This window comes from Opisthocomus hoazin, chromosome 4 (assembly GCF_030867145.1).
Source record: "Opisthocomus hoazin isolate bOpiHoa1 chromosome 4, bOpiHoa1.hap1, whole genome shotgun sequence".
NCBI lineage: Eukaryota > Metazoa > Chordata > Aves > Opisthocomiformes > Opisthocomidae > Opisthocomus > Opisthocomus hoazin.
The window spans coordinates 44534803-44560726 of record NC_134417.1 but is presented as its reverse complement, the minus strand read 5'-3'; the positions used below and the strand labels follow the sequence as shown (position 1 = coordinate 44560726).

General features: G+C 38.7%; 1 protein-coding gene across 2 annotated transcripts in view; it reads right to left on the bottom strand.

The window, feature by feature from the left end:
* The window catches only part of ULK4 (unc-51 like kinase 4), a 276626-nt gene that overhangs the window by 98504 nt on the left and 152198 nt on the right, over positions 1-25924 (bottom strand). For both annotated transcript variants that reach the window (XM_075418820.1, XM_075418821.1), the window contains exon 32: positions 4448-4553. In XM_075418820.1, coding sequence (XP_075274935.1) covers positions 4448-4553 — 106 coding nt within the window. The remainder of the gene's footprint in view (positions 1-4447; positions 4554-25924) is intronic.

Here is a 25924-nt window from a genome sequence, read left to right as displayed (position 1 = left end):
TCTGGTGTATCTACCACACCTCCCAGTTTGGTGTCATCAGCAAACTTGCTGAGGGTACATTCCAACTCTTCATCCAGGTTGTTGATGAAGAAGTTAAACAAGACTGGGCCCAGTACTGACCCCTGGGGGACACCACTTGTCACCAGCCTCCAACTAGACTCAGTGCCGCTGATGACAACCCTCTGAGTTCTGCCATTCAGCCAGTTCTCTGTCCACTTCACCGATCACTCATCCAGCCCACACTTCCTCAGCTTCCCTAGGAGGATATAATGGGAGACTGTGTCGAAAGCCTTGCTGAAGTCAAGGTAGACAACATCCACGGCTCTCCCTTCGTCTACCCAGCCAGTCATGTCATCGTAGAAAGCTATTAGATTGGTCAGGCATGATTTCCCCTTGGTGAATCCATGCTGACTACTCCTGATAACCTTCTTTTCCTCCACTTGCTTCATGATGGCCTCCAGGATAAGCTGCTCCATCACCTTTCCCGGGATGGAGGTGAGGCTGACCGGCCTGTAGTTCCCTGGGTCCTCCTTCTTGCCCTTTTTGACGATTCGAGTGACATTGGCCTTTCTCCAGTCCTCGGGCACCTCTCCTGTCCTCCAGGACCTCTCAAAGATGATGGAGAGTGGCTCAGCAATGACGTCCGCCAGCTCCCTCAGCACTCGTGGGTGCATTCCATCGGGGCCCATGGATTTGTGGACATTCAGATCGCTTAAGCGATCCCTCACACAGTCCTCCTCGACCAAGGGAAAGTTGTCCTCTCTGTAGGCTTCTTCTCTTACCTCCGGGGCCTGGGATTCCTGAGGGCCAGTCTTAGCACTGAAGACTGAAGCAAAGAAGGCATTCAGTAGCTCTGCCTTCTCTGCATCCTCCATCACCAGGACACCCGCCTCATTCAGCAGCAGCCCCACATTGTCCCTAGCCTTCCTTTTGCTGCTGATGTAGTTGAAGAAGCCCTTCTTGTTGTTTTTGACATCCCTTGCCAGCTTCAATTCCAGGTGAGCCTTGGCCTTCCTCGTCGCATCCCTGCATGCTCTCACCATGTTTCTGTACTCTTCCCAAGTGGCCTGTCCCTCTTTCCACATTCCATGCACCTTTCTCTTCTGCCTGATCTCCGCTAGAAGCTCCTTGTTTAACCATGCAGGTCTCCTGCCTCCTTTGTTAGATTTCTTTCTCAGGGGGATGCATTGCTCCTGTGCATGGAAGAAGTGTTGTTTAAAGAGCGACCAGCACTCATGGACCCCCCTGCCTTCGAGAGCCCTGGCCCACGGGATTCCTCCCAGTAGCTACTTGAAGAGGGCAAAGTCAGCCCTCCTGAGGTCCAGGGTTTTGATCCTGCTTATCGCCCTGCTTCCTCCATGCAGGATCCTGAACTCAACCATTTCATGGTCACTGCAGCCAAGTCTACCTCCAACCTTCACATCCTCCACCAGTCCCTCCTTGTTTGTTAACACAAGGTCCAGCAGCGCGCCTTTCCTTGTTGGTTCCTCCACCACTTGCATCAGAAAGTTATCATCAATGCTCTGTAGGAACCTCCTGGATTGCGCCTGCCTAGCTGTATGGTCTTCCCAGCTGATGTCAGGGTGGTTGAAGTCCCCCATGAGAACCAGGGCCTGTGACTGTGAGGCTGCTTGCAGCTGCCTGTAGAAGGCCTCATCAACCTCCTCCTCCTGGTCAGGTGGCCTGTAGTACACACCCACCGTAATGTCACCCTTATGAGCCTGTCCCTTAATTCTAACCCACAAGCTTTCAACTCGTTCCTCATGTGCCCAAAGATAGTAAAAGCAGCACATACATCTAAAGCCAAAGAAACCCCAAGCAGTTCTAAGTATGACAGGCAGTTTGCTGAGAAATAACCAAAGAATTAAAATTCTATGAACCATCCCTCTGCAATTCAGTCATATGTTCCTCATCTTTCTTTTCTTCTGGTGCTATTGTCACACCACTAACTTCAGAGTTGATCTGTTTCAAACAGAGAAGAGGAGAATGTTATTAGCTGCAACGTCTATGCATCGCAACGTTTACATGCCTACTACCATGGCATCACTGGCTGGGCAGATGAGGGGAGACGTCTACAGTGGATGTTGTCTACCTTGACTTCAGCAAGGCTTTTAACACTGTCTCCCGTAATATCCTCAGAGGCAAGCTCAGGAAGTGTGGGCTATATGAGCAGACAATGAGGTGGATTGAGAACTGCCTGAATGGCAGAGCTCAGAGGGTTGTCATCAGTGGCATGGAGTCTAGTTGGAGGCCTGTAACTAGTAGGGTTCCCCAGGGGTCAGTATTCGGCCTCGTCTTGTTCAACTTCTTCATCAATGACCTGGATGAAGAGTTAGAGTGTACCCTCAGCAAGTTTGCTGATGGCACAAAACTGGGAGGAGTGGCTGATATACTGGAAGGCTGTGCTGCCATTCAGCAAGACCTGAAAAGACTGGAATGCTGGGTGCAGAGGAACCTGATGAAGTTCAACAAGGGCAAGTGCAGAGTCCTGCACCTGGGGAGGAACAACCCCATGCACCACTACAGGCTTGGGGTGGACCTGCTGGAGAGCAGCTCTGTGGAGAGGGACCTGGGTGTCCTGGTGGACGACAGGTTAACCATGAGACAGCAGTGTGCCCTGGCTGCCAAGAAGGCCAATGGGATCCTGGGGCGCCTTAAGAAGAGTGTGGCCAGCAGGATGAGGGAGGTTCTCCTTCCCCTCTACTCTGCCCTGGGGAGGCCCCATCTGGAGTACTGTGTCCAGTGCTGGGCTCCCCAGTTCAAGAAAGATGAAGAGCTACTGGAGAGAGTTCAGTGGAAGGCTACGAAAATGAGGAGGGGACTGGAGCATCTCTCCTACGAGGAAAGGCTGAGGGAGCTGGGCTTGTTTAGCCTGAAGAAGAGAAGGCTGAGACAGGAACTTATAAATGCTTATAAATATCTTAAGGGTGGGTGTCAAGAGGATGGGGCCTTTTCAGTGGTGCCCAGCAACAGGACAAGGGGGCAACAGGCACAAACTGAAGCAGAGGAAGTTCCACCCGAACATGAGGAAGAACTTCTTCACTTTGAGAGTGACAGAGCACTGGAATAGGTTGCCCAGAGGGCCTGTGGATTCTCCTTCTCTGGAGATATTCAAAACACACCTGGACAAAGTCCTGTGCAACCTACTCTAGGTGAACCTGCTCTAGCAGGGGGGCTGGACTAGATGACCCACAGAGGTCCCTTCCAACCACCACCATTCTGTGATACTGTGAACGTCAATTTCCAGTTCATTTCCTGAATGATGGCATTGTCCATTCAATCCCTTCTCAGTGAAAAGGACCAGAAATTCAGCTCTCCCACTCTTTGGGCGAGTGCCTTATCTGCTAAGGTAATTACAAAAATCAGGGCATGACCACTACTGGAAATCTTGATGGAGTTTTAGGCTAGCATGTGTTCTGATTTTTTTTTTTTTTCCCCTCTTATTGCATATCTATGGCAGATCCATTTCTTCAAATTTGCTCATCACCATCAGTGTTTATACTTAAACTGTTAATCATACTAGTCTCATCTGGCTCCTTCTCTGATGTGATGACTATAGAAAAGCTACACTTTTCCTAAAGACTTTTAAAAGGTTTTGTCTCAACTCTTGCCTTCATGAGAGACTTAACTGTCTCTTCGCTGTCTCTCTATGCAAATTTCTTCCTTTTCCTTCTGGAGTATGCTATATACTGCTATACACTGGCATGGTCTAGGTCTTTGATTCATTCTATACAAATAGTACAAACAGTAATCTAGATCTGTATTGCTGGATAACACTCGCTCATTAATGATAAGCTAAAGTAATGCTATCAATGTGTATATTTCTAAGCAAGTTTATAAAATTCTATAGATTTCCAACAGTAGAAACTTTCTCTTCATTCTGTAAACCAGAATCAAGTTCTAAATAAAAGGCACTTCGATAATAAAACAGTGAAATGAAGATATGGAACGGTTTGTAGACTAAGACTTCACAGTCAGTTTGGGCTCCAACCTGTTAGTCTACACCATTGGTTTGGAACAGAAACTTTTTTTTTTTAAAAACATTGCAGGAATATTGTACAATTTACCATTTCACAGGTTTGAGTAGTGGGAAAAGGAAGAACTCACAGAGGCTTTCCCCCTATGCACTCTGCACTGTTATGGTCAGGGGTCCAGGCCACTCCTTTCCAAAGCCATTCTTCAGAGATAACCTAACTTTCAGTCAGTAATTCTTCTATACCCGTATTTTCTTGGAGGAATAGCTTTCTAAAAGTTAAATTTATAATCAAATCAGTAACGGAGGCAGGTTAAGTGATAAGGAGTACCAGTCAGTTACAATGTGATTATCTAACAGCCACAATTAGAATACAAATACATACAAGTCAACAGTTCCACACAGTGCCATATCTTGCTACAGACTAGGAAACATCTATAGTACAGAGAATATCTAAAGATAAAGATGACATACCTTCTTCAAAGAGTAACATCATGTTGGTGCTTTTGTTAGCAACCATGTTATTCAGTAAGGCGATTACAGTTTGCATTGTATTCCCAAGTACACTGTCTTGGTGTTCCTGTGAAAACATAAAGAAAACAAAAAACAAATGAAAATAATCTAGTTTTCCTTTTACAAGGTTAGTAGATGACTATTCCCTTCCAAAAATGTAGCAACAGAAAAGCAATACTCTCTCAATTCCATAAAGTTCAACATTTAAAATACTGGAAAACCAGCCAAATATCTTAGTAGATAATACAGACTTCAGGGAGCCAAATCTAAAAATCTTGGACCAAAACTTCTTCCATGTTCTTTTGAACTGAAAGAGTTCCTAGTTAGGTCTAAAATTTTAGGACTTGTAAAAATGGTATAGAGCTTTATCAACCTAATTGCTATATATGCAGAACCAGGAACATTTCCCTTTGCATAGTCTTTTTTTTATTAATGGTGTTACATTTACTCTTTCCAATTTCAGCTTGATAACCCACAGTAAGTCGTAAAATCTATTTGTTGTTTTTGATTGTATGCTTTCTTAAGTATAAAGTTAATTTCACATGCACATTAAAGACCTATTTCTGTACTGAAATACATCATGCTTATGAAGTCTTTCTTAGATTGACGATTGCTTCAGTGATTTTTCACAATTTTCTGAGACTATACTAATAAGAGGAAGGCATTAGGTTTTATAAAGAAATTTGTTTTCCTCTGTTATAGTTAACACACTTGCACACCCAATCTGAAAAAGGTGGATAAGGCAGTGCAATCAAAGCATTTATTTATTGCCACTAGTGACGATAATAACTCAGATAACTTACAAGAAGCCAAAATAGGACAAGCTTTTCCAAATCTGAGCCTACATATAAACATAAGCCTGAAAAAATTTCAAATCTCCCCAGAAAGTTCAGGAAATATTCCATTGTATTTTTCAGACTCAAAGCCAAATAGAAACATACATCCAAAGTGAAAACAACAACTTCAAGAAAAAACTGTAATTTCACATATTGTAGACTTCATGCCTGCACCTAGGTGACTTCCATACTTCCCTTTCCCATCAAATCTCTCAATACACTGATATCACTCAACTACTTCACTGCCACAGAATATGCCATCTATTCTGATCCATCTCCTGTCTGACAGTAGGCCTTTGAAAAAAAGTTCAAATTTAAGTTGAACAAGATGAAAGATTATTGGTCTGAAATAAATTATTTCAGATGACATAAATTACTTCAGTCCTTGAATACAGTCAAAGGAACACTCTCTCCAGAAGTTCTTTTACGAGACGAGTACCAGTGGCCAAGAACAGTTTATTTTCTACATCTCTTTGCTCAGGTATTTATGAACTTCCATTTCCAATGTATGCCTGAAAACAACAGCAGCAATCTATCCTTCTTTGGGATAATCAGACTGACCATCTAAACATCATAGCTAGTGCAGAATTAGGCTGTTTGACTGTTAGCCAGCAGCAATCACAAAGAACATACTTCACTATTTTTTCCAAGAAATCACTTCAAGTCAACCTATGAATGCCATTCAGAGTGATATCTCTAGTTTCTAAGCCACTTTTTGAGTTGGGCCAGGACAGTCATCAGCACTGCACTTAGGATAAGGCACCCTATTTGAACCCCTGTCTGGAAACATCATGTTACTAGTTGCAAGAAATTCTCAAGTGAAACACTCCTGATTTTTATTTCTTGACCAGTCTGACAAAACTCAGTGTACTGTGAAATGCATCTTCAACGCCGCTTCAGAAAGTCCTCTGTTACAGTAGTATAAAGGGTCATGTTATGTGAAGAAGAGATGTTTTCCTTTAAACATTTAACTACTGAAGGAAAGTTTTTGACAGGCAGAGGCTGAGATGGTTTGAGTGCATTAATTTGTTTCTGCACTCAAAACCTAAAATTAAATGCTATTATTTCCCGTAAATATTATGAAATACACAAGATAAGGCATAACACATGAACAGATAAATATATAAACATATACAGCCTCGTATTCAGCTTCAGGCTGTATGAATTTTCTATTCGTACTAGAGCACTTCAAACTGGATCATAAGGAGGAGAGACAAGGAAGAGTGGCTCACAGCCTTTTGAAGAAGTGTAGTTTCCTACCAAACCCTTAAAAAAAAAAAAAAAAAAAATCCAAGAGCCCCAAAGTCCTATTTACTTTACATAACACTATGAGATGTCATTTATGATTTCTGTAAAGAGTATAATAAATATCTGTTCCTCTGAAGGTTTAAAATACAGCCTGATACATTTAAAAGTAATGTTGGAAAGTATAAATGCTACTTTCTTCAAAAGATAAGGTAACCAATACAAAAAAGAGATACCATAGAGCCATGGTACTAAAAATAATCTTGAAGTTCTTCCCTACAGAGAGCTGAAGGGCAAGAAAAACATTTTTTCAAAAGATCAATATCATGTTTATCTGGTAGTCTATCATCAGAATATCTTATTAATTCTCCTAAAGAATATTTAGAACACAATACATTAAACGGTAAGAATGACTATTTGTATTATTGAAGATAATGATACATACACTGTGAATATAAAATTAATAAAAGAAAAAAAAAATCCGCAAGTGCCAAAATGAGAGCTGACTCAAATATTTTCCTTGCAAGTATAATATTTCTGTTACTGCCCCATATATTTGAAGTAAACATCTTCCAGTAAAAATCCCTTTTCAGATATGTAATTACAAGAGAAGCTGGTAGTTGCTTACGATACCAATCTTTTGCATTCACCAGGTTAGCAACATTAAATTGAAGCCGTCTTTGCTTTTAATGGAGATCAAATACACTATACAACCCCCTACTGAAAGACTAGCACTAATGTTTTTACTTGTATCAAAGCATATGTAACAAAACTTATCTTACTCTAAACACAAATAAACCAGAATTCAGGATGCAATGCAGATATCTAGAGGATGCAAAAAGGTCTCTTCAGGAACAAAGTAATCTTACAAGTGGTATACTCAGCCCTACTACTAGAGTTTTACCTTTTGTATTATAGATGTTTTTCGACCAGATACTAGGTTTGAAGAATCTACAGGTATGCTTTACTTATCTAAATCATCACTGATTGCTGTTAGACTCGATTTTAGAGGTTTATATAAAAATATTCAACTTCTTCATAATCTATCAAGGAGCAAAGCTGATCTAATTTGTGTGCACAGCACCACAGACTGTGGACATTTAATGAACAGTGCACTTGACAGCTTTAATAAAACATAGCATTTGCCAGCAAAGATAATTAGAATTGAAGCAGCAATATTCTAGTGTTTGGCAACACAGATGAAACAACTTCATTAAAATGTACTGCTTCGGTGAATGAAAGGCAGGAAAGCATTGGACCCTGAAGAATCAGCCTTCTCAAAACTAATTGCTTCAGTGCTTAAAAAGGACAGCTATGAAATACCAAGGGCATAACAAGGAAATACTACTATAAAAAAAGGGACCACAGAAGATAAATCAGGCTTTTCAAACAGTACCACACTATATTTAGGCCATTAAACTTTCCATTCTAATTTTGAAGGGTTGTACGTTAACAAAAGAAATCAGTTGAAGTATTCTTTTAAAGCCAGTTAGGTAAGAGGGTGTGAAATATCAAAGTGGGAGTATGAATCTTGGCAAGATACTATGGCTGAAGCTGCCATTTCTCTTCCTTTAAGCAGATTAGAACTTAGAACAGCATAGGCAAACTACAGTATTTTAATTACATTTTAGATAACAAGAGAGATAGCAATTGTGATAAGAGGTTATCAATTTGGGAGACTTCACATGCACACCTCCTACTCATGTATCTAAGAATCCAGAAGAAAATGCACTAAATGCTATGTTTACAGACATGTTATAATTAAATCTAAGGACTACTATATACCAGGGTACTACTGCTCATTCAATATAATCAGAGTGACTAAACTTTAACGATAAAGGGACTCTCCTCCATAGGTCATATGACCTACAAATGCAAGTGAGGTAAATAAGGGGATGCAACAAGACTGAGGCTTGAATTTTCATACACTAAAACCATTGAAAGAAGAAAATTATAGAAATGAACCATATCCAAAATATATTTACTAAAAGACGCCATTTTTATGTGATGATTCTTTGGCACAGTACAGTTGAGATAAAATAAACCGAAGTAATCAAGCTAAAAAAGACCTATAGCAATAGCACAGTTTAAGATTGCATTCAACCTAGCTTATTTTGATATACTTTGTATATATGAAACAAAAAGAGGATCAGACATTTTTCTGGACATAAAACAGTGGCCAGGAGGTCAAGGCAGGTGATTCTGCCCCTCTGCTCCACTCTGGTGAGACCCCACCTGGAGTCCTGCTTTCAGCTCTGGAGCCCTCAGCACAGCAGAGACATGGAGCTGTTGGAGCGGGACCAGAGGAGGGCCACAGAAATGACCAGAAGGATGGAGCCTCTCCTGTAAGGAAAGGCTGAGAGAGCTGAGGCTGTTCACTCGGGAGAAGAGAAGGCTGAGGGGAGACCTTATAGCAGCCTTTTAGTACTTAAAGGGGGCTTGTAAGAAAGAAGGGTACAGGCTTTTTAGCAGGGCCCTGTTGCAATAGCACAAGGGGCAATGGTTTTAAACTAAGAGAGGGTAGATTTAGACTGGGATATAAGGAAGACATTTTTTACCGTGAGGGTGGTGAACCATTGGAAGAGGTTGCCCAGAGAGGTGGTAGATGCCCCATCGCTAGAAACATTCAAGGCCAAGTTGGATGGGGCTCTGAGCAACCTGATTTAGTTGAAGATGTGCCTGCCCATTGCAGGGGGGTTGGACTAGACGACCTTTAAAGGTCCCTTCCAACACCAAATCTTCTATAATTCTATGATAACAATAGAACCCTTTTGTATGAAATGGTATTATTAGCATGCAGCCTGCAAGGGACATTCACAACAGCATATACACTGTTCTTCAATCACAGGAGGTAGCCCACTGAGGAACAAATTTAATCCAGCTGTGTACATAGATGGCTAATCTGTTCTTTAAGATTTTGTGGCTTTTGATGCCGAAGACCAGTTATGCATAAACTGAAGGCATATAAATGTGGATCTCTAACATTTAGGTCATGCTATTTTCCTTATTGATGATCCAGTCAGAAGTAAGCACAGCCATGTCTCTTGCTACTCTGCTTTTCAAAAATCAGCCTCTTTCAAAAGCACAGTTCTAACAGAACCAATATTTCCAAACATTTTCCTCTAGGTATGGTCATAGAATAAGGAGCAACTACTAATCTGGCAACCATTTTCTGGAATAATCATGCTTCTCAGACATATCACAACAGTGATATATTCAGTCCACACACGAAGATAAGAAGTCTTGCAACTTTCACAGAAGTTCCTGCTGGAATATTGGGGAAAAAAAAAAAAAAAAAAAAAGAATCTATATTCTTAGTCACCAAGTGCTTAGGCAAAGTGAGTCAAGGACAGGGAAACAGTAGCAATTTTGAAGGACTGATGAAGGAGAAAGGATACCTAGGATGTCAGGTACCTTTTACTCTCCTACCCACTGCAGCAGGCAATGCAAAATTTCACAAGACACTAAGAAGTACACTCATTTTTGAGAAGTATATCAATTTACAAGCACATTCTCTTGTCATACCTAAGTTCAGATTTTCAGAGACCTAAAAATCTGTCTTTTTATTCTGGAACTCATTTGTTACATCCTTTTCATTGCCTCAAATTCCTTGTTAACTTGGAGACAAGCATGCAATTTTATCTGCGTTAATGGTCAGAATCTCACTAGGCATAAGGAGGAAAGGTGACATTTACAACAAACAGAGCTCTAAAGAACATTGTCTCTGTAGAATGAAAAGATGAAATTTGTTACTTTTAGAAAACCAACTTCTGTCAAGATCACACAAGTACTTCTTCTGCACAACAAATATTAAGAACTGTTACAGATGAAGTGCGAAGCAACTCGGCAGCAAATCTGTGCATGCAATGTCATTCCTTCTTCCTACAGAATTGCACCTAAATTTCTAGCACCAATGAAACCTCGAAGCTTCTCCTTTTCCTCCTGAAAACCTTAGGGAATGAACTCAGTTCTCTGTTCTCTCAAGTAGAATCAGGCTCCAGCACAGGGAGGACACTCTCAAGCAATTTCCTATAAAACTATAATTTTCCCCATTACCTAGAAGGAAGTATGCAAGCAATTAGCTTCCTGAGTATTAAAACTATTCACTGTGAGTAACACTCAGAAACTCCCTTAAAATAAAAATTTGCTCATGACAGAAGAGACAATATGGGAAAGAAGTTATATAGATATCTTGCTCCGCAGAATTAAAACGTCCTTATATCCGGGAAGACCCCAGCACCCTGGAAGCATTCACGCTGGTACGTTCTGAAATAATGAACCTCTAGAAGTAATCGATACCATCACAGCAGTAACTTCATATTTAGTACCATAAATCTGTAGATGCTTTGGAGAGTCTCAAGGATCAGTAAAGCATTTGAAGTGCAAAGTCACTTGGGAGCTGCAATCAACCATTATACCAAGAAAACTCCATATCAAAACGTGCACTTCTCAGACTTGCGTTTTCAGCATTAATTAAAAGCTAGCTCTTAAACAACTTCGGAATGACAGATACCAATCAACTGACATCGTTTTTTACACATGGATTTAGCATTGATGTAAACGACACTTTGCCACCACAAGGAAAGAAGTTTAGATGAGTTTGGAGAATTTGCTGGTGACATTTAAAATTTAGAAAACATAGATTCATTAGACTTATCCACAGGATCATATTAACATTTTTGACTGGAAAAGGTTTGAAGGGTTCAGAATGGAATTTCTGCTTAAAATCATAAAAAGATACATATCCTGAATAGGGTACTAAGTCAGGGCACTCACCTAGGATACTGAAAATTTAGTTTCCAGTCTCTGCAGCAACTGGGCTGTATAGGGATTTGAACATTGGTCTCCTATACTCTGCATTCCTTAATCCATTGCAGTTGTTAAGCAATGGGTCTCTGTCTCTTCTCCCCCAGAACCTGCTCCCTCCTCTCTAGTTAACTAGTTGCTAAATCAGTAGTTTAAAGCAAAAACTGGTACTGACTCAGTTCACACTGCCTACTGAGGGGTGCAATACAGAGATTGAAATACCTTTCCTGACACTTTCCCTAACAACTGAAAAAACACAACTGAGGAAAATTAGACTTCTCTAAGGAAGTAAGAGTGACAGAAAAAGTATCCATTGTTCCTCAGTCTCAGATTGGATGTTTTATTCTTCATACCCACATATCTTAAAACTCAGTGGTGCCAGCAAAAAAGGTGTTGACTGAGAAGCCATGGCATGACAAAGCAGCACAGGGAAATGGAATGTGTCTGAATGAGGAAAGTATGCTTCTCCCTACCATAATTCAGTTGGGTTGAGGAGAGATATATTCAAGCTGTCAAAAGTGGCAGGAAAAACCGATTTACATACTGAATTTTTTTGGTTTTACCCTTTGCTATGTGCCTTCTACTCTTGAAAGACTATTTAGTTTGAAATACATTGTTTTTTCACACATTCACCTTTACTCAATCCATAAATGCAACAGAGAGTGTTGATAATTAGTTTATTCAAATTACATTAAACTTCAAAACAATGAAGTGCTGTTAAATCAAAAGGAAACATCTGCTGAATCTTCTGTTACTAGATTCATGGTGTAGTCTCATTACATTTAGCACCTTCAAAATAATTTTATTATTTCTTAATTTCTATAATTAGGTTTTCTAGGGGTTAAGAGGTTATTACTAGTCTGAAAGACAGTAGGAAATTATCACTTTTTTAATAACTTTTTTTTAAGGCAGCTTGTTAATCTCAATCTCGGACACCTGTTCATAGAGATTTTGCATTTTCCCAGAGACATACATCTAGAAGACAAACATACTCATCAGACTGTATCAGCTACCAACACCTCACTCAGCTCAAAGTACACATGCTACTGCCTATGGGTGTCCTACCAAATTCATCTCACAGCCCTTTGCCACTCAAGTTATCCCGATAGCAGCAAGCTGCATCTTCTGTTAGCTGATACCAAGGCACCAAGCCACGAGGCAGGAAACAGGGGAGCGCTAACAATGTTCCTCAATGAACAGACTGGTACAGCCAACATTATTATCCCATGAGGGAGCGTGCATCTCTTTCATGTTCCTGTGTCCTGGGCTTAGACAGACAAGCAATTAGGCTCTAAGCAAACTATATTCCTACTGTGACACTAGGCAGACAAGGCAAGAGAAACTATAAACTGATTGCCATAAGTGAAAACTCTATCTAGCAAAACATTATGTTTATTAAGTGTAAATAAAAATTATTAAATAACTCTACCCACCATCACAGTGCTTTTCTGTGGCGTTATACTCAATAAACATTAACTCTCAAGAGTCAAGTTGTTTGCGTAAGAGTGAAATTCATATATGCTCAAAAGAAATATTACAGGCAGATTATATTTGGCATGATTTTTCTTTGCTTAATATTCATGATCTTGACAAGACAATCCATGATTGGCTCAACATTTAAATTATAACAACTCCCTTTTAAATCACTAGCCTCCTCCCTTCCTTCTGACATTGGTTACAGGTTACAGAATTGGGTATCTCCTCCATTTTAGCATTATTGTTTCCAGATGACTGAACACTGAAAAAAAGTATAATGGATGACAGACTCAAATAGGTGTTTGGTTAGTTGTTTGTTTGGGGTTTTTTTAATCAGTTAATTAAGGACCATGAACATTAGCAAACTTTTACCGTAATCAAATTACTAAATACTTACAATTCCAGGAAATGAAAAATATTTTAGGTCTATCACAATATCTCTGTTAAACACAGGAATACGGCTTCTGGGTAAACTATCTCTGTAAAGCTTCTTCTTCTATAAATTAGTGCTATATAATCTCTTCTCCTAGATCTGTCTTAAGTTAATGTTCCCTGATAAACAGTATGTATATTACACAAACACACTTTCATACCCCATGTCTCACTGTTATCTTGGCACTCATTCAAGAACTCAAAGATGAATGCATTTTCTTCTTATGCCAAGCTGTGTAGATGAAAGTCCAAGAATAAAAAGAGCTTAGGTGAACGTGAAAATCACTTAATTTTTAAGTCCGAATAGAACTGAACAATGATACTGGGGAAAAGATTCGGAATTTGTAGGCAAGATTACAATTCATACTAGTCCTAACTGTGTGTGTGCCACAGCAACTAAAACTTTCCTGGATTTGATACACATATTTAAGCTAAATAAGACTTGAAGTATTTGCTACCTCTCTTAATGTGAGTTCATAAAAATAAGTATTTGTGAAATCCAGGCCCAAAAAATACAGTGTTCATAATCACCAAAAATCTTCCTGCTTTCAGAGAAAGAAGTCTAGTACTAAGAGTCACATTTGGGAATATTTGGAAGGAGCAGTTTGGATTCATAGCCAGATGACTTCTGAACTGGAACAAATTAAAAAGAAAAGTAGTAGAATTTCTTATTCTATGCAAATAGCAGAATCACACTTTCTCCTGTAGACACAACAGGAAGAAAGCTTACTGTTATCCAAAAATCTCCTACGCAGATCTGATTCACTCATCAGCCTAACTTGGTGCCTAACAAACTAGCCACTAACCCTATTCTTTAATCAAATTCTGTGCAAGGTTAACGTGATCTTGCTTTATTAGTTTGCAGAAGGAAGGGCATGTAGTTAGGATGAAAATTAAAAAGAAAAAATAAATCTAGAGACTAAAAAGACAGACCTTCAAGGTTAAATTACAGTACCTTCTCCTTGCTTAAATTGTTCTAGGATGCAGCTGCAGTCTCCAGACTCCACAGAATTTGCTTTTAAATTAGTTCTGCCTGTGGCGGCAGAACCAAAGGCGGCATACATATCTTGGTTATGTTGGTCTGAGACAGAAATAATATTTTTTCCTTTCACCATCATCTTTATTTACTCCTTTATTTGTTTTCTTCCTATTTTGTATTTAATACTTACCCTGTCTCTACCTGTAACCTAGAAAAAGTGAATATGATGAAGTTGACTTCGTAGGCCATATTTCAGGTATGTATTTCAGCAAAATACTTACAAAGTGACAGCCCCATTTTAGCTCTGTAAAATACCGACAGCATGAATATAACATCAGTCACAGAAATGATATCCTCCAGCCACTGGAATTCACTGACGCTGGAAGAAAACAGTTTACTTAGCCAGCACTAGTCCGCCAGTGAGGTTAGACTACGAAACAGCATCTGAACCAGAACTCATGAGAAGGAAATAAAATGGAGAAATAAATGACAACTAAGAAGACTGGCAATAATAATAATAACAATAACAACAATTATTATTAAAAATCAAAACATATTTGCAATATGAGGTTTATAATAATATACATTTGTATGCGTTAATAGATTACTATTCTTGCAAATTTAAGATGGTACCTAAACTAAAAGAGGGTAGATTTAGATTACATATAAGGAAGAAATTCTTTACCATAAGCGTGGCGAGGCACTGGCACAGGTTGTCCAGAGAAGCTGTGACTGCCCCCTCCCTGGCAGTGTTCAAGGCCAGGCTGGACGGGGCTTTGAGCAACCTGGTCTAGTGGAAGGCGTCCCTGCCCATGGCAGGGGGCTGGAACTAGGTGACCATTATATGATTCTGTGGTCTGGTCACTTGAATGACAATATCCATGTTTTCACCTAGCAGCTGCTATTAAATAAAAGACAAAAAGCACAAGCAGTTCTCATCACCCAGAATTTTCAACGAGGAAGAAAAGACAGAAACCAGAAATTACTTCACTGAGTGTATAAAAGAAGTATAGCACAATGCATTTTGGAATGGCCTGAGTCTTGCTCCCATGGTGGCAATCTCAATAGTGCCAGGCAGTAGACAGTTTGAAAAATCCATGGTATGGATATCCTCAGCAGTACAGGGTCATCCGGTACCCCACCGCTGCTCCCTGAGGTGCTCTTTGTGCGCTTGTCTGGCACAATCCAAGCACCACTCCTGAAAACTCTCACTCTCAGTTGTTCTGAGGTCAGGTCCTACATTCCAAAGAGGAGCAAAGGCACAACTTAGGATTTTAAAGCTTAACTCAGATCTACAAAAATACAAGGAAAGGACACCAATTCTGCTTCTCACAAGCATTTACAAAGCAGTATCAGATGCTATGAGTTACAGGAAAGCATACTTCTTGCTGCTACACATGATCTCACCCATAAATTATGCCTTTTTTATAGGAGATTAACAGATGGATCAAAGACAGAGTGAAGAATGACTAACATCAGCAAAACAGGAAGCTCTTCTAAACAAGTCCTACTTCTTTCTCAAAGACAGAGGAAGTTATTCTGCATTTTATCATTACTATTATTAACCATATGTTAAACACCTTTTTTTTTGTTTTTTAACTTGCACATCTTTCTAGGGTAATCTCCAAATGATTTATTATAGTTTTCTTCATAGTCTCACCCCACTTCTTCCCCTCAAGTCATTCTGATTTAGGTGCCTACATATTGATTCAAGAAATGAACTTTAGGAATACAGGTTTGAAAATTGGTATAGATAACAAAAATAAATTCTAGCTAACACCAGATATATTCCAGTAATCAATACATGCTTTCTTCCAAGCACAGGTTCAATTCAAATCTTCCTGCTTTGCATTACTGTTAAGGAAGTTATCACCTGGAAACACAGAAGATACACTACGAAGGGACTGGAAACATTGCCTTCAGCCCCCAAGAGAATGACTTTTTTTTTTTTTCCCCCTCATGTAGCTCATTTCAGTAGTAAACAGATACTAAATAATTATATGAGAGTTTATATTTATTGCTTTAAAAGGAGAACAGGCTACATTAAATATGTAAACACACATATAAATATACATATACTCACTCATTTTCTTGTAAATTATTTTAACGATGACATACAAAATGCAAATGAAACTATTCTAGAAACACTAAAAAATGAATGACTTGAGACTCTGTTGTTTCAAAACAGAGCCAGATTTTTCATTCCCTCAAATGTTCAAGACTTCAAAAAAATGTTCCCAGTGCGCACTGACACACTCGCTCAGTTCTAACACTACCTGTACCAGACAGCGGTTCACTATCTCACATGACGTGTAGAGGCCTGAAGTTCTTTAATTTCTCCCCATTTTAAGAGAAAGTCCCGATCATCAGAAGCCTCTGCTACAAGCAAAATTTAATACATAAAAACTGAAGGCACTTCAGTAGGAGACGGTGAGAGATGCTAGTAAAACACCTTGCCTAGTAGTCAAAATACTTGTTTTAAGCTTCAGAAGCCCACTGTCAACCATTCCACCAGGTGATTCTGAACTTGGGATCTGCACCTGGCCCCTTCCCCTATGGCATTCCTGACTAACAGGCTACTGGCCACTCTGAGGTCTGCCTTTCTCCTCTGTCTCCCACACCACTTTGTGCAGAAATTTCAGCCCCAACACAAGAAGCCTTTCTCAGTGAAAGCTACATCCAAACTGGAGTAACATCATGAAACACTGAAAGAACCCAAATATCTCCTCCTTCAAACAACACACTCGAGTCCTGAAAACCATGGACCCATGACCAGTTCCTATCAGCAAGGTTCCGCTGCTCTGCCCCGGTTGTCTATCAACAAAGGGTAGTTTTATTCTCATATGAACTCACAGTCTGAAAAGGAGCTGGATATTTTTAGATCAAAGTAGTATTTTTATACTGAGAGAGGCATAAAATATCATTGAGAACTACATTTATTATCACTAGAGGCCAGACAGAAATTTTAGTCCATGTACAATGTCACACAATGTGTCATTGCACTGTAAAAGGAAAGAATAAAGAAAAAATACAAAAAACACCCCACCAAACCAAAAAACCCAAATAATTGGGCCACTGGATTAAGATAGCATAGAAAAATTTTTTATATGAACTGATTAAAATACTTTGTTAGAACACAGGGTCCTAGTAGTAACTAAAGGAGTTATTTAATTACTCATGATAAGCCATTTTACAGTTATTAAGGTAACTGTATTAGTATTTTACTTCATTTCATTCAACCTATCCTCCCTGAATATTTATTCATACTGAAAAACGTGTACAATAGATGCGAGAGGGAATAAAAGGATGAAAGAGAAAAACAGCTAAAATCTCTGAAAAGCTAGTAACAGATATTTTATAAAAGCCAGGGAGAGGAGAGTAAGGTATCATTAGCCATTTTCATATCCTAATGGAAGACGTAAGTTTCAGTCTGTTACTAAGAGCGGGTCCAAGGCAAAGAGCCCAAATGAGGTCTGAGAAAGGATAATGTACCTTTAATGATTGAAATAGCAAGAAAATTAGATTTAATCATGTTTCATTAAGCATACTCTAGCTCCCATTTTTACTAGATTATTTTATTATGATCTCCCAACTGCCTGTTGAAATAACCTTTTACAGCAATTTAATTCACCATCGTAAACAAGTCTCATTTCTCACAATGAAGTCCCCTGGGATTACATGAGATGGATAATCTAAACCTTGCCAATCCTGCAGCCACTAAGGTAACCACTCAGGGAAGCAAAGATTTTTGTTTTCCTATTTGTGGCTGAGATCATTAAGATATAATTAGAAACGTATTCATGAGTAATAGAGCGTCTTTTATGGAGATACCATTCTCCCAACAAGCATCATCTATACCAGTCTTTAATAAGAAGGGCAGCAGGCATAATTCCCACTTCACTCTCTGGAGAGTTCTGCATTAAATGGACTGCATTAGACATCCCTCTCACTCCCCCCTTTTTAATGGAATCTTTTTCAGGCATCCGGTGTTTTCTCAGACTCCATTGTTACCATCAAAACTGCCAGTCTGTTTGCTTTCAGCAATGTACTCCTGCAGTGCCATCCAGATGTGAGCCCTAAAGATAGCTACGTGCAGGGAATTTAAATCTTTCTCTAGAACTTGACACAGGGCAAGCAAATGTGGAACTTCACGATATACAGTAAGAAATGGACTGTTCACAAAACAATCCTTGACTCTCTGCAATAGTGAAAGGAGTTATCGACCCTCGTACACACCCTTTCTGCTTTAATCAAATGAATAAAGTATGCACCAAAAAGAAAAGATACTTTACTCACATAAGTAAGAAATCTGTTTTGTCTTTGTACACGACCTAATTTATTGCCAAACTCCATACCAAATCACATGACATCACAACGGAAAATTCAAAGCAATGTCACCCACCAAAGAGTGCTTAAGTATCTGCCACAGGGATCAATTTATGGCCGTCACAAACTGCACAGTGAAAACTGTCAGCCACTGTATTTAGTATCATGCTTGAACAGGCTGTTTTATTCACTAGGCAGGAGTTTGAAAGGAACCAAGTCTACGAAAAAGAAAACAGTTCTAGGGCACAATTTTGCTTCCCGTACCCATGTGAGCAGTAAAGAACTACTTGCTCAAAGCAAGCAAGGGGCAGAAACTGAACCTTGTAATACAAACAGGGGACTTGAAAGACAAATCTAACAGAGAAAAAGAGACTACCAAAATTTCTGCTGAGTCTTTGAGATGATGCTACCGTTATAATTGTAATTAGAAAGTTACAGCGGGTAAACTAAGATTGGATCATTGTAGGCTTAATCTTTTTGCATATATTTGACTATATATCTACTTTAGCAAAGCAATGATTTTTAAGCTTGCCTATAAAAACATTTTATAAAACAAAATATATTTAGAAACTAAGCATATAAGACAATGAGTAAATGCCTACAGTTAAAAACAGAAAGTTGAAAGCAGAATATTAAAATTTAAATTGTTTTCCTTTGTGGAAGACTGACATTCGAAAATCTAATTATCATCCCATGATATGAACTCTTTGGGAAGACATTAATGTAAGCAACACTTTATACATGACTGAAGCCAAACCAGACAAATTTCTAGATAAATTATCAGAGTTCAGACATATAATGTGGAACCCTCTACCAGCCAGAAACCATTCACAGACATTCAATATTCTTCTACAAGCTCTATTCTGAAGAACACAATAGCTTATTACCTTAGTCATTAGAATGCAGCTGGTCAATAAACATACAGTCAGCAGCTGTCACATTCCTACATCAATATTTATTTAGATCGAATCAGGAGCTATACCTCAGTTGTTTGACAGAACAAGGATAATGTCACAGTAAAATTCTGGTCACGAGATCAATAACTCTTGTTCTGAAAAGGATGAATCTCAGCTTTACTTCAGTAAGTATTTTTCTTTAAATGCTTTCTCTTTGCCTTGATATTTGCATTAGCAGGGACAATAAATTGGCAGATTGGTCTTAATCAGCCTGACAAACACAAAGTTTGGAAGGAATGAGATTTTGCTTGAATATTGCTTCTACAGCAAAAAATAAATAAATATTTAAATGTAAAAATTAATCACCTGGGGTGAACATTTTCATTGATGATGATTTGTTTCTATACAACTCATTTAAAATTTCTCATATATTCACATGAACTATGGTAAGGCCAGGATTTCTCCCTATAATTTCTAATTCATAAAGGACATCATATGCTACTAGACTTGCGAACTCTCATGTTAGCAAGAATTGCAACTCTCAGCCTTTCTTCAGCACCCGCTTTTCACACATTTGCAGCATGGTGCTGTAGCCCCTCGTCTTCACAAGGTCTCCACGTGCCCCTCAGCCCAACCTGCAACCCCGTGACCAGCCAAGTTGGGTGGGAGGGAGGGAAGGCCGTGGGGCTGCACTCCAGCCAGCCCTGGGGCACACAGCAGCTACAAGCAAGAGCAGCCCCATCAGCTTCCCAACGCTGCTGTTCTCCCCCCTCCCTCTTTCCCTTCTCACAATCAACTGAGACGTAACTCCTGGCACCAAGCACATTTCTTCTTTTTTAAGGTACACGATCCAGTATGAGGAACACTTATGAGGTCACAAAGACATTGAGACTTCCAACATAAATAATGTCACATATATACGTGTATATATTTTTATACATATATATACATATATGTAAATATTACAAAATTACAATCTGATTATAGGAGAAGAACTAAATAAAACGAAATGTGTCCAAGGTACCACAAGACTGTGAGAGCGAGAAAAAAGCCTAAAGAACAGGAGGTGAGATTTGCCGGTTACTGATGAAAGTGGCAGAGGAGGGATGATGAAAGAAAGAATTTAATTTGTATAATTTTATTCACAGCAGAAGCAGCTACCAATCCAGAAGATGAACTACTTGTGCTGCACTATTTAAATTAAAATGCAGGAGAAAAGCAGCAAATTCTAAGGAACATTTGGAGGAAAGGGGTGTGACAGAAGTAATGGGGTTTCTGAAGATGATGATACCAGTTAAATCTCTAATTAAGAGGGTGTGCAATTATCCCTTTATTCATCTTCAACCACCCCCCAAATACTTTTTATCTAATAAGTGTGAAAATTGTCCAATTATAACAACTGAAAGAGCTTTAATGTAAATCCTGTGGAAATGTGTGATGTTAAACATTGTGAGCTCTCAGAAACTTGTTCATACATAGGGAATCCATGTAAATGGGGAGAGAAAGATTGCATCTGAAGTTGCATCTGAAATTCAATGTACATAAAGCAATGCACGTGGTTGGGGAAAAGCACCAACTTCATATCTAAACTAATAATCTCAGGTTAGGAACGACAGTTTCACACAAATGGCAGCTCAGTGATAGCAGTCAAAAAAACTAAAGTGAAATGTAAGGAAAAGAGGGAAGAATAAAAAAAACCATCAGTACGCCACAGCTCATCCACTGTTCGAACACTTCTCTCTGGTCCAATACCTCAAAAATTATCTGTGAAAATGGAAAATATTCTGAGAAAGCAGCAAGAATGATCAAAAGTGTGGAACAGCTTCTATATTAAAAATACCTAAGTAATGATGGTTTTGTAGTCCAGAAAACTGTTTTAGCAAACTGAGGGGGAATATTGAGATTGTTTGCTGATCTCTTGAATACAGAAACAAGAAATAATCAGTTAATCTCATAAAAGCCATGTTCAAAACAGATAAAAGGAGCTGTTTCTTCACACTGTCCACAGCCAGGCTGTGCAGCACCTTGTCACTGTGTGGGGAAGTCGAGTAGTCTATATGGGCCTGCAAGGGAGGCTGGACAAGGCCATGGAAAAGAAAGGATGTCCATTGCAAATACTAAACACTTGGTAACTACAGCCAGCTTAGAAAGGTCTTGAGTTGAAAGTGGCTGGATGTAGAGAAAGTACTTGGTGGACAGGTCAGATAAGTGGATGTCTAGAAAAAAAAAATTATCAGGAAGAGTAAGCCTTTGGCCACTGTCAGATACAAAACCAGCAGGCTAGCCAAGACCCTTGATCTGACCAGTTCCAGTCTTTTTTGTGTTCTTTCTACCTGCCTGTACAAGAACTAACATGATCACCACCATACTTCAAAAAAAGACCTAAAGGAAATAAGGTATGACAAAAATCAGATTTCACGTGGAGTCTCAGCAACCCACAATAGTCAGAGAAAGCATGAAAAACCCTCAAAGAAGTCTATTCAAACAGAAGAGTTTCCAATGATTTTCATCCAAACAAAAACCCTTAGATGAATCAAACTCCCATTAAAACAAACAAACATGAATTAACATGGAAAGTGTATCAGCTACCACCTGATTTTTAGACATAATTGCAATGACTTAAGTACACGGCAAGATAGATACATGTTTACGCACACAAATACTCAATCTCCAATTGTAATTTAGATAAATATTTGACTTTTTATAAATGATATTTCTAAGCAGAAAAGACTATTTTTCTATTTTTGAATGATATACTATTTGAAACATACCAGCCTTCAGAATCCTTTTAGCACAATAAATTCATTAATATTATACCAGCATCATTAACCCCATAGTTTTATTACAGATATTTAATATTTAATTAAAAATGTAAAAGGATCTGTAAGTCTTATAACCTGTCAATAATCTTCCTTGGACTGAAAATGAGAAAAAAAAAATACATAATTTTTAGCACTAAAACTCTTAAGAATACATATTCCATTTCGCAGCCACAGTTTCCAACAAGTTTCTCTAGTGAACAATGTATACACACACACACTGAAAAAACCCCCAACTTTACACTAAATTACAGAACGTAATTACTTCTAGTAGTCTAAAAAAACATTTTTGTGTAAGTCAAAAATACCTTTTTTGCATATACTGTCTGTTTCAGGATCCATATTTCATAACATGTAAAGAAGACAAGGTAAATCCTAATTAGAAATAGTTAGGATGAAAGTTATGTTAGGAAATGATGATAAAAATTCAGGATATGCCTACTGAATAACATACACTGAGATGGAGCAGGATGCAACTTAAAAATAGGAATGGATTTTTGTTGTTGTTATTATTATCTTCCTTAATCAAGAAGAAATTTCCAAAACAGTTCTTAAATCAGGTACAATTAGAGATGCAAACAGACACCTAAACTCACAGAAGAAAACCTTATTGTAGCTACAGGACTGAAACAGAGCTTGATAAAACACCTTATATTTTGTAATTCATACAACTAAAAATAAGAACTTCAAGCCCAAATTTGATTCTGAATTCTCAGAATTAGTCTTTAACACATGTACTCACTAATACCAACATCTTTGTATCCAACCAAATAAATGGCACAGACTCAACATTAACCTCATAACTCAAAGTTAATACTGTGTACTTTTAATTTGCTCATTTCTCAAAGAAATAACTGTTGCTTTAGAAAACAAGTCAATCTGTTTAAGTCCTAAAAAATAATCTGGTTTCTCATATAAAAGTAGGAGTGGTGTGACAAACTCCTACAGCTAATAACTAAAAACTTACAATACAGAAAGGTTCCCATGCATGCATTTTCAGTATATAAAGCAGAACCTGACTCAGTTCAAACTAAAAGACCACCTACCCTAACAACTTACCCACAACACTCAGCAACGGAAGCCGCTTTACAAGTACAAGCCAGGTATACAGAACACTTCGCATAGCCTCTAGGAATTCAAAGCCCAAGGACTTTGAGCCAGAAGCAGATCCTTTGAACACAATAGCTCTGAATGGATTTTCCTTCCATTAATTTGTCCAGTCTCTTCTTTTAATTAAAGTAAACCCAGGACCCTATGGCACAGATTTCACAGTTGAACTTCACCCTACAGGAAAAAGTATCACCTTTTATCAGTTTTTAAGACACCAACTGGAAGTTTTCTTTAGTTCTTGTAATACAGATCTTATAATACAGATCTTATATCAGAAGATGCACTGAACAGCGATACTGTTCCCTGTTCACTTTGTGTGACCCTCTCGTAACTATATGCTATCTTACTCCCCCCTCAATCATCACCTTCCAGATTAAAGCGCACGGAAGAGTAATCTCTTCTACAGTGGCCATTCCAGACCTTTGATGATCTGTGTCTCTTTTTATTGTACTTTCTGCAGTTCTACTCTAAACTTTTTGAGATGGGAAACCCAAAATCCACTCATGGATTGATGCAGCGCAATGTTTTTCTACTCTTACAATCTATAATACTCTGCTTGCTTTTCTGACCAGGACTAAAAATTAAGAAGATAATTTTATTAGACTGTTTATCTGACCATGGTGTCTCATTCTTGAGTGACAATGGCAAAACATCTTGCATCGCTGCATATGTAGAGTCACAGCTGTTGATAGCAGACACATTATGCAATACTTCTGAACACATACAGGTTTCAGGGTTGCTTTGAAAAGGAGTGCAAATTAAACTGAACGGGAGTAATATTAGGTGTAAAAAAAACTTGTGAGGATTTTAATTACACGGATACTCACAAGATCCTGAAGGTTACATACAAAATTTCTATCAAAAAAGTCTCAAATCAAGTGTGATGAAAGAATACGTGAATGCTAAACAGCTTTATGACTACCAAAAAAACCCCAATCCAAAACTGTTGAAGAGGGGGAAAACACCTTAATGCAGAAACTCTGCACTATGAACTTTAGAAGATCTTGCAGAAAAACTGAGAGGGAAGAGAACATGGGCACCAACTGTGTGTCTAACCAAGTCTTAGGGCGGTCCATGGTGATGGTCACTCCTGCTGCTGGTGACATCCATCATTAAGGAACATAAGCTCAACACCCTTCTGCTTTAAGTTCCCAAGACTTACAGACTGATCTGATGTCTGAAATGAAATTACTGGTACAATGTTCAGTGACCACAGAAAAAGGTCATAAACTCCTCTCATTCAGACTAAACTGGGGGAACACTAACAGAATTATTTCTGATAGAATGGGCTAGACAGAAGACAACACTGTAAAATGAAGTACTGGAGACTATTATTTAAAACTGCATATCAAAATAAAATCACAAATAAAAGTAATGTGATTTCCTTGTCAGGGCAAAAATTCATGTCTTTTCCATGTTTTTTTAAAGCCTTTTGAACTATGCGTAGATTCAACCCATCTTTAGTGTGAGAAAACCACAAGTTTTTATAGGATGGCTGAATTTCAGAGAAAAACAATGAAAATACTTAACTCTGTAACTTAAACTACAATAGAGTACTCATTAATCAGTCCTTAATTTTGCCTTTTTTTTCAACATAGAATTATTCTCCTAAACACTACAAAAATTGTCTCTCTCAGTATATATTTCAAATATTCTACAAATTTTAACTGTTCCGAAGGTCACAAAGCTAAAAAGAAGGGTGTAAGTTAACATCCAAGTACACTTCTTTTCCACTTAGTTTTAGAGGAAACTCTTCCAGTTTTGAAGAAAAATGTAATAGCATCAATTTTATTTGCCAGATGCAAAGTTGAAGTTAGCATGCTCCCTTAAAGGTAAGAGTTGCGCTGTTTAAAAGTAAAACCACAATCATTAGGAAAATATTACCTCTTTTGCCCCAAATTCTCCACAGCAATACTCAAATTACCCACTCACAAAAGTCCCACACAAACCACTCATATTTAAGGTACCTTGCAAAATGTCGAGGAGTCTAGCCAGAAAAAAATAAGTTGGCAGAAACACTCAGTGACTTCATACATCCATCCACCCAACCCTGACCTACAGTCTGTCTTGGATTTGGTTCATAAAAGAACACCCTCATGCAGCATAAAATGTAGCTGGCTCAGATAAGGAAGAAATGGGAACGGAGCCAAGCTAGCTGAATAAGCACTGCCACTTCACTCCATCCACCTTCCTCACTTAAAGGTCAAAGCATAGGAATAGGAAGCATATCAAGGAATTAGGAAGCAGGAAACAGATGAAGAACTCTGAAACCCAAACTCACCTGGGAGACTGCCGTCTTGGATTCTAACTGAGAAGAGTTAACATGTCTAACTAAAGGTAGCACACAGTGAATGGTGGCTACCATGCCAGGAGATAACCTGTGGGGTAGTTTTTGTTGGGCTCGTCTTTAGGAAGAAGGACTGGACTGAGTCAATGAAATCACAGAAGAATGGATGGTTGAAGGCACCTTTAGAGCTCTCTAGTCTAATCCCCTGCTCAAAGCAGTCCTGTCA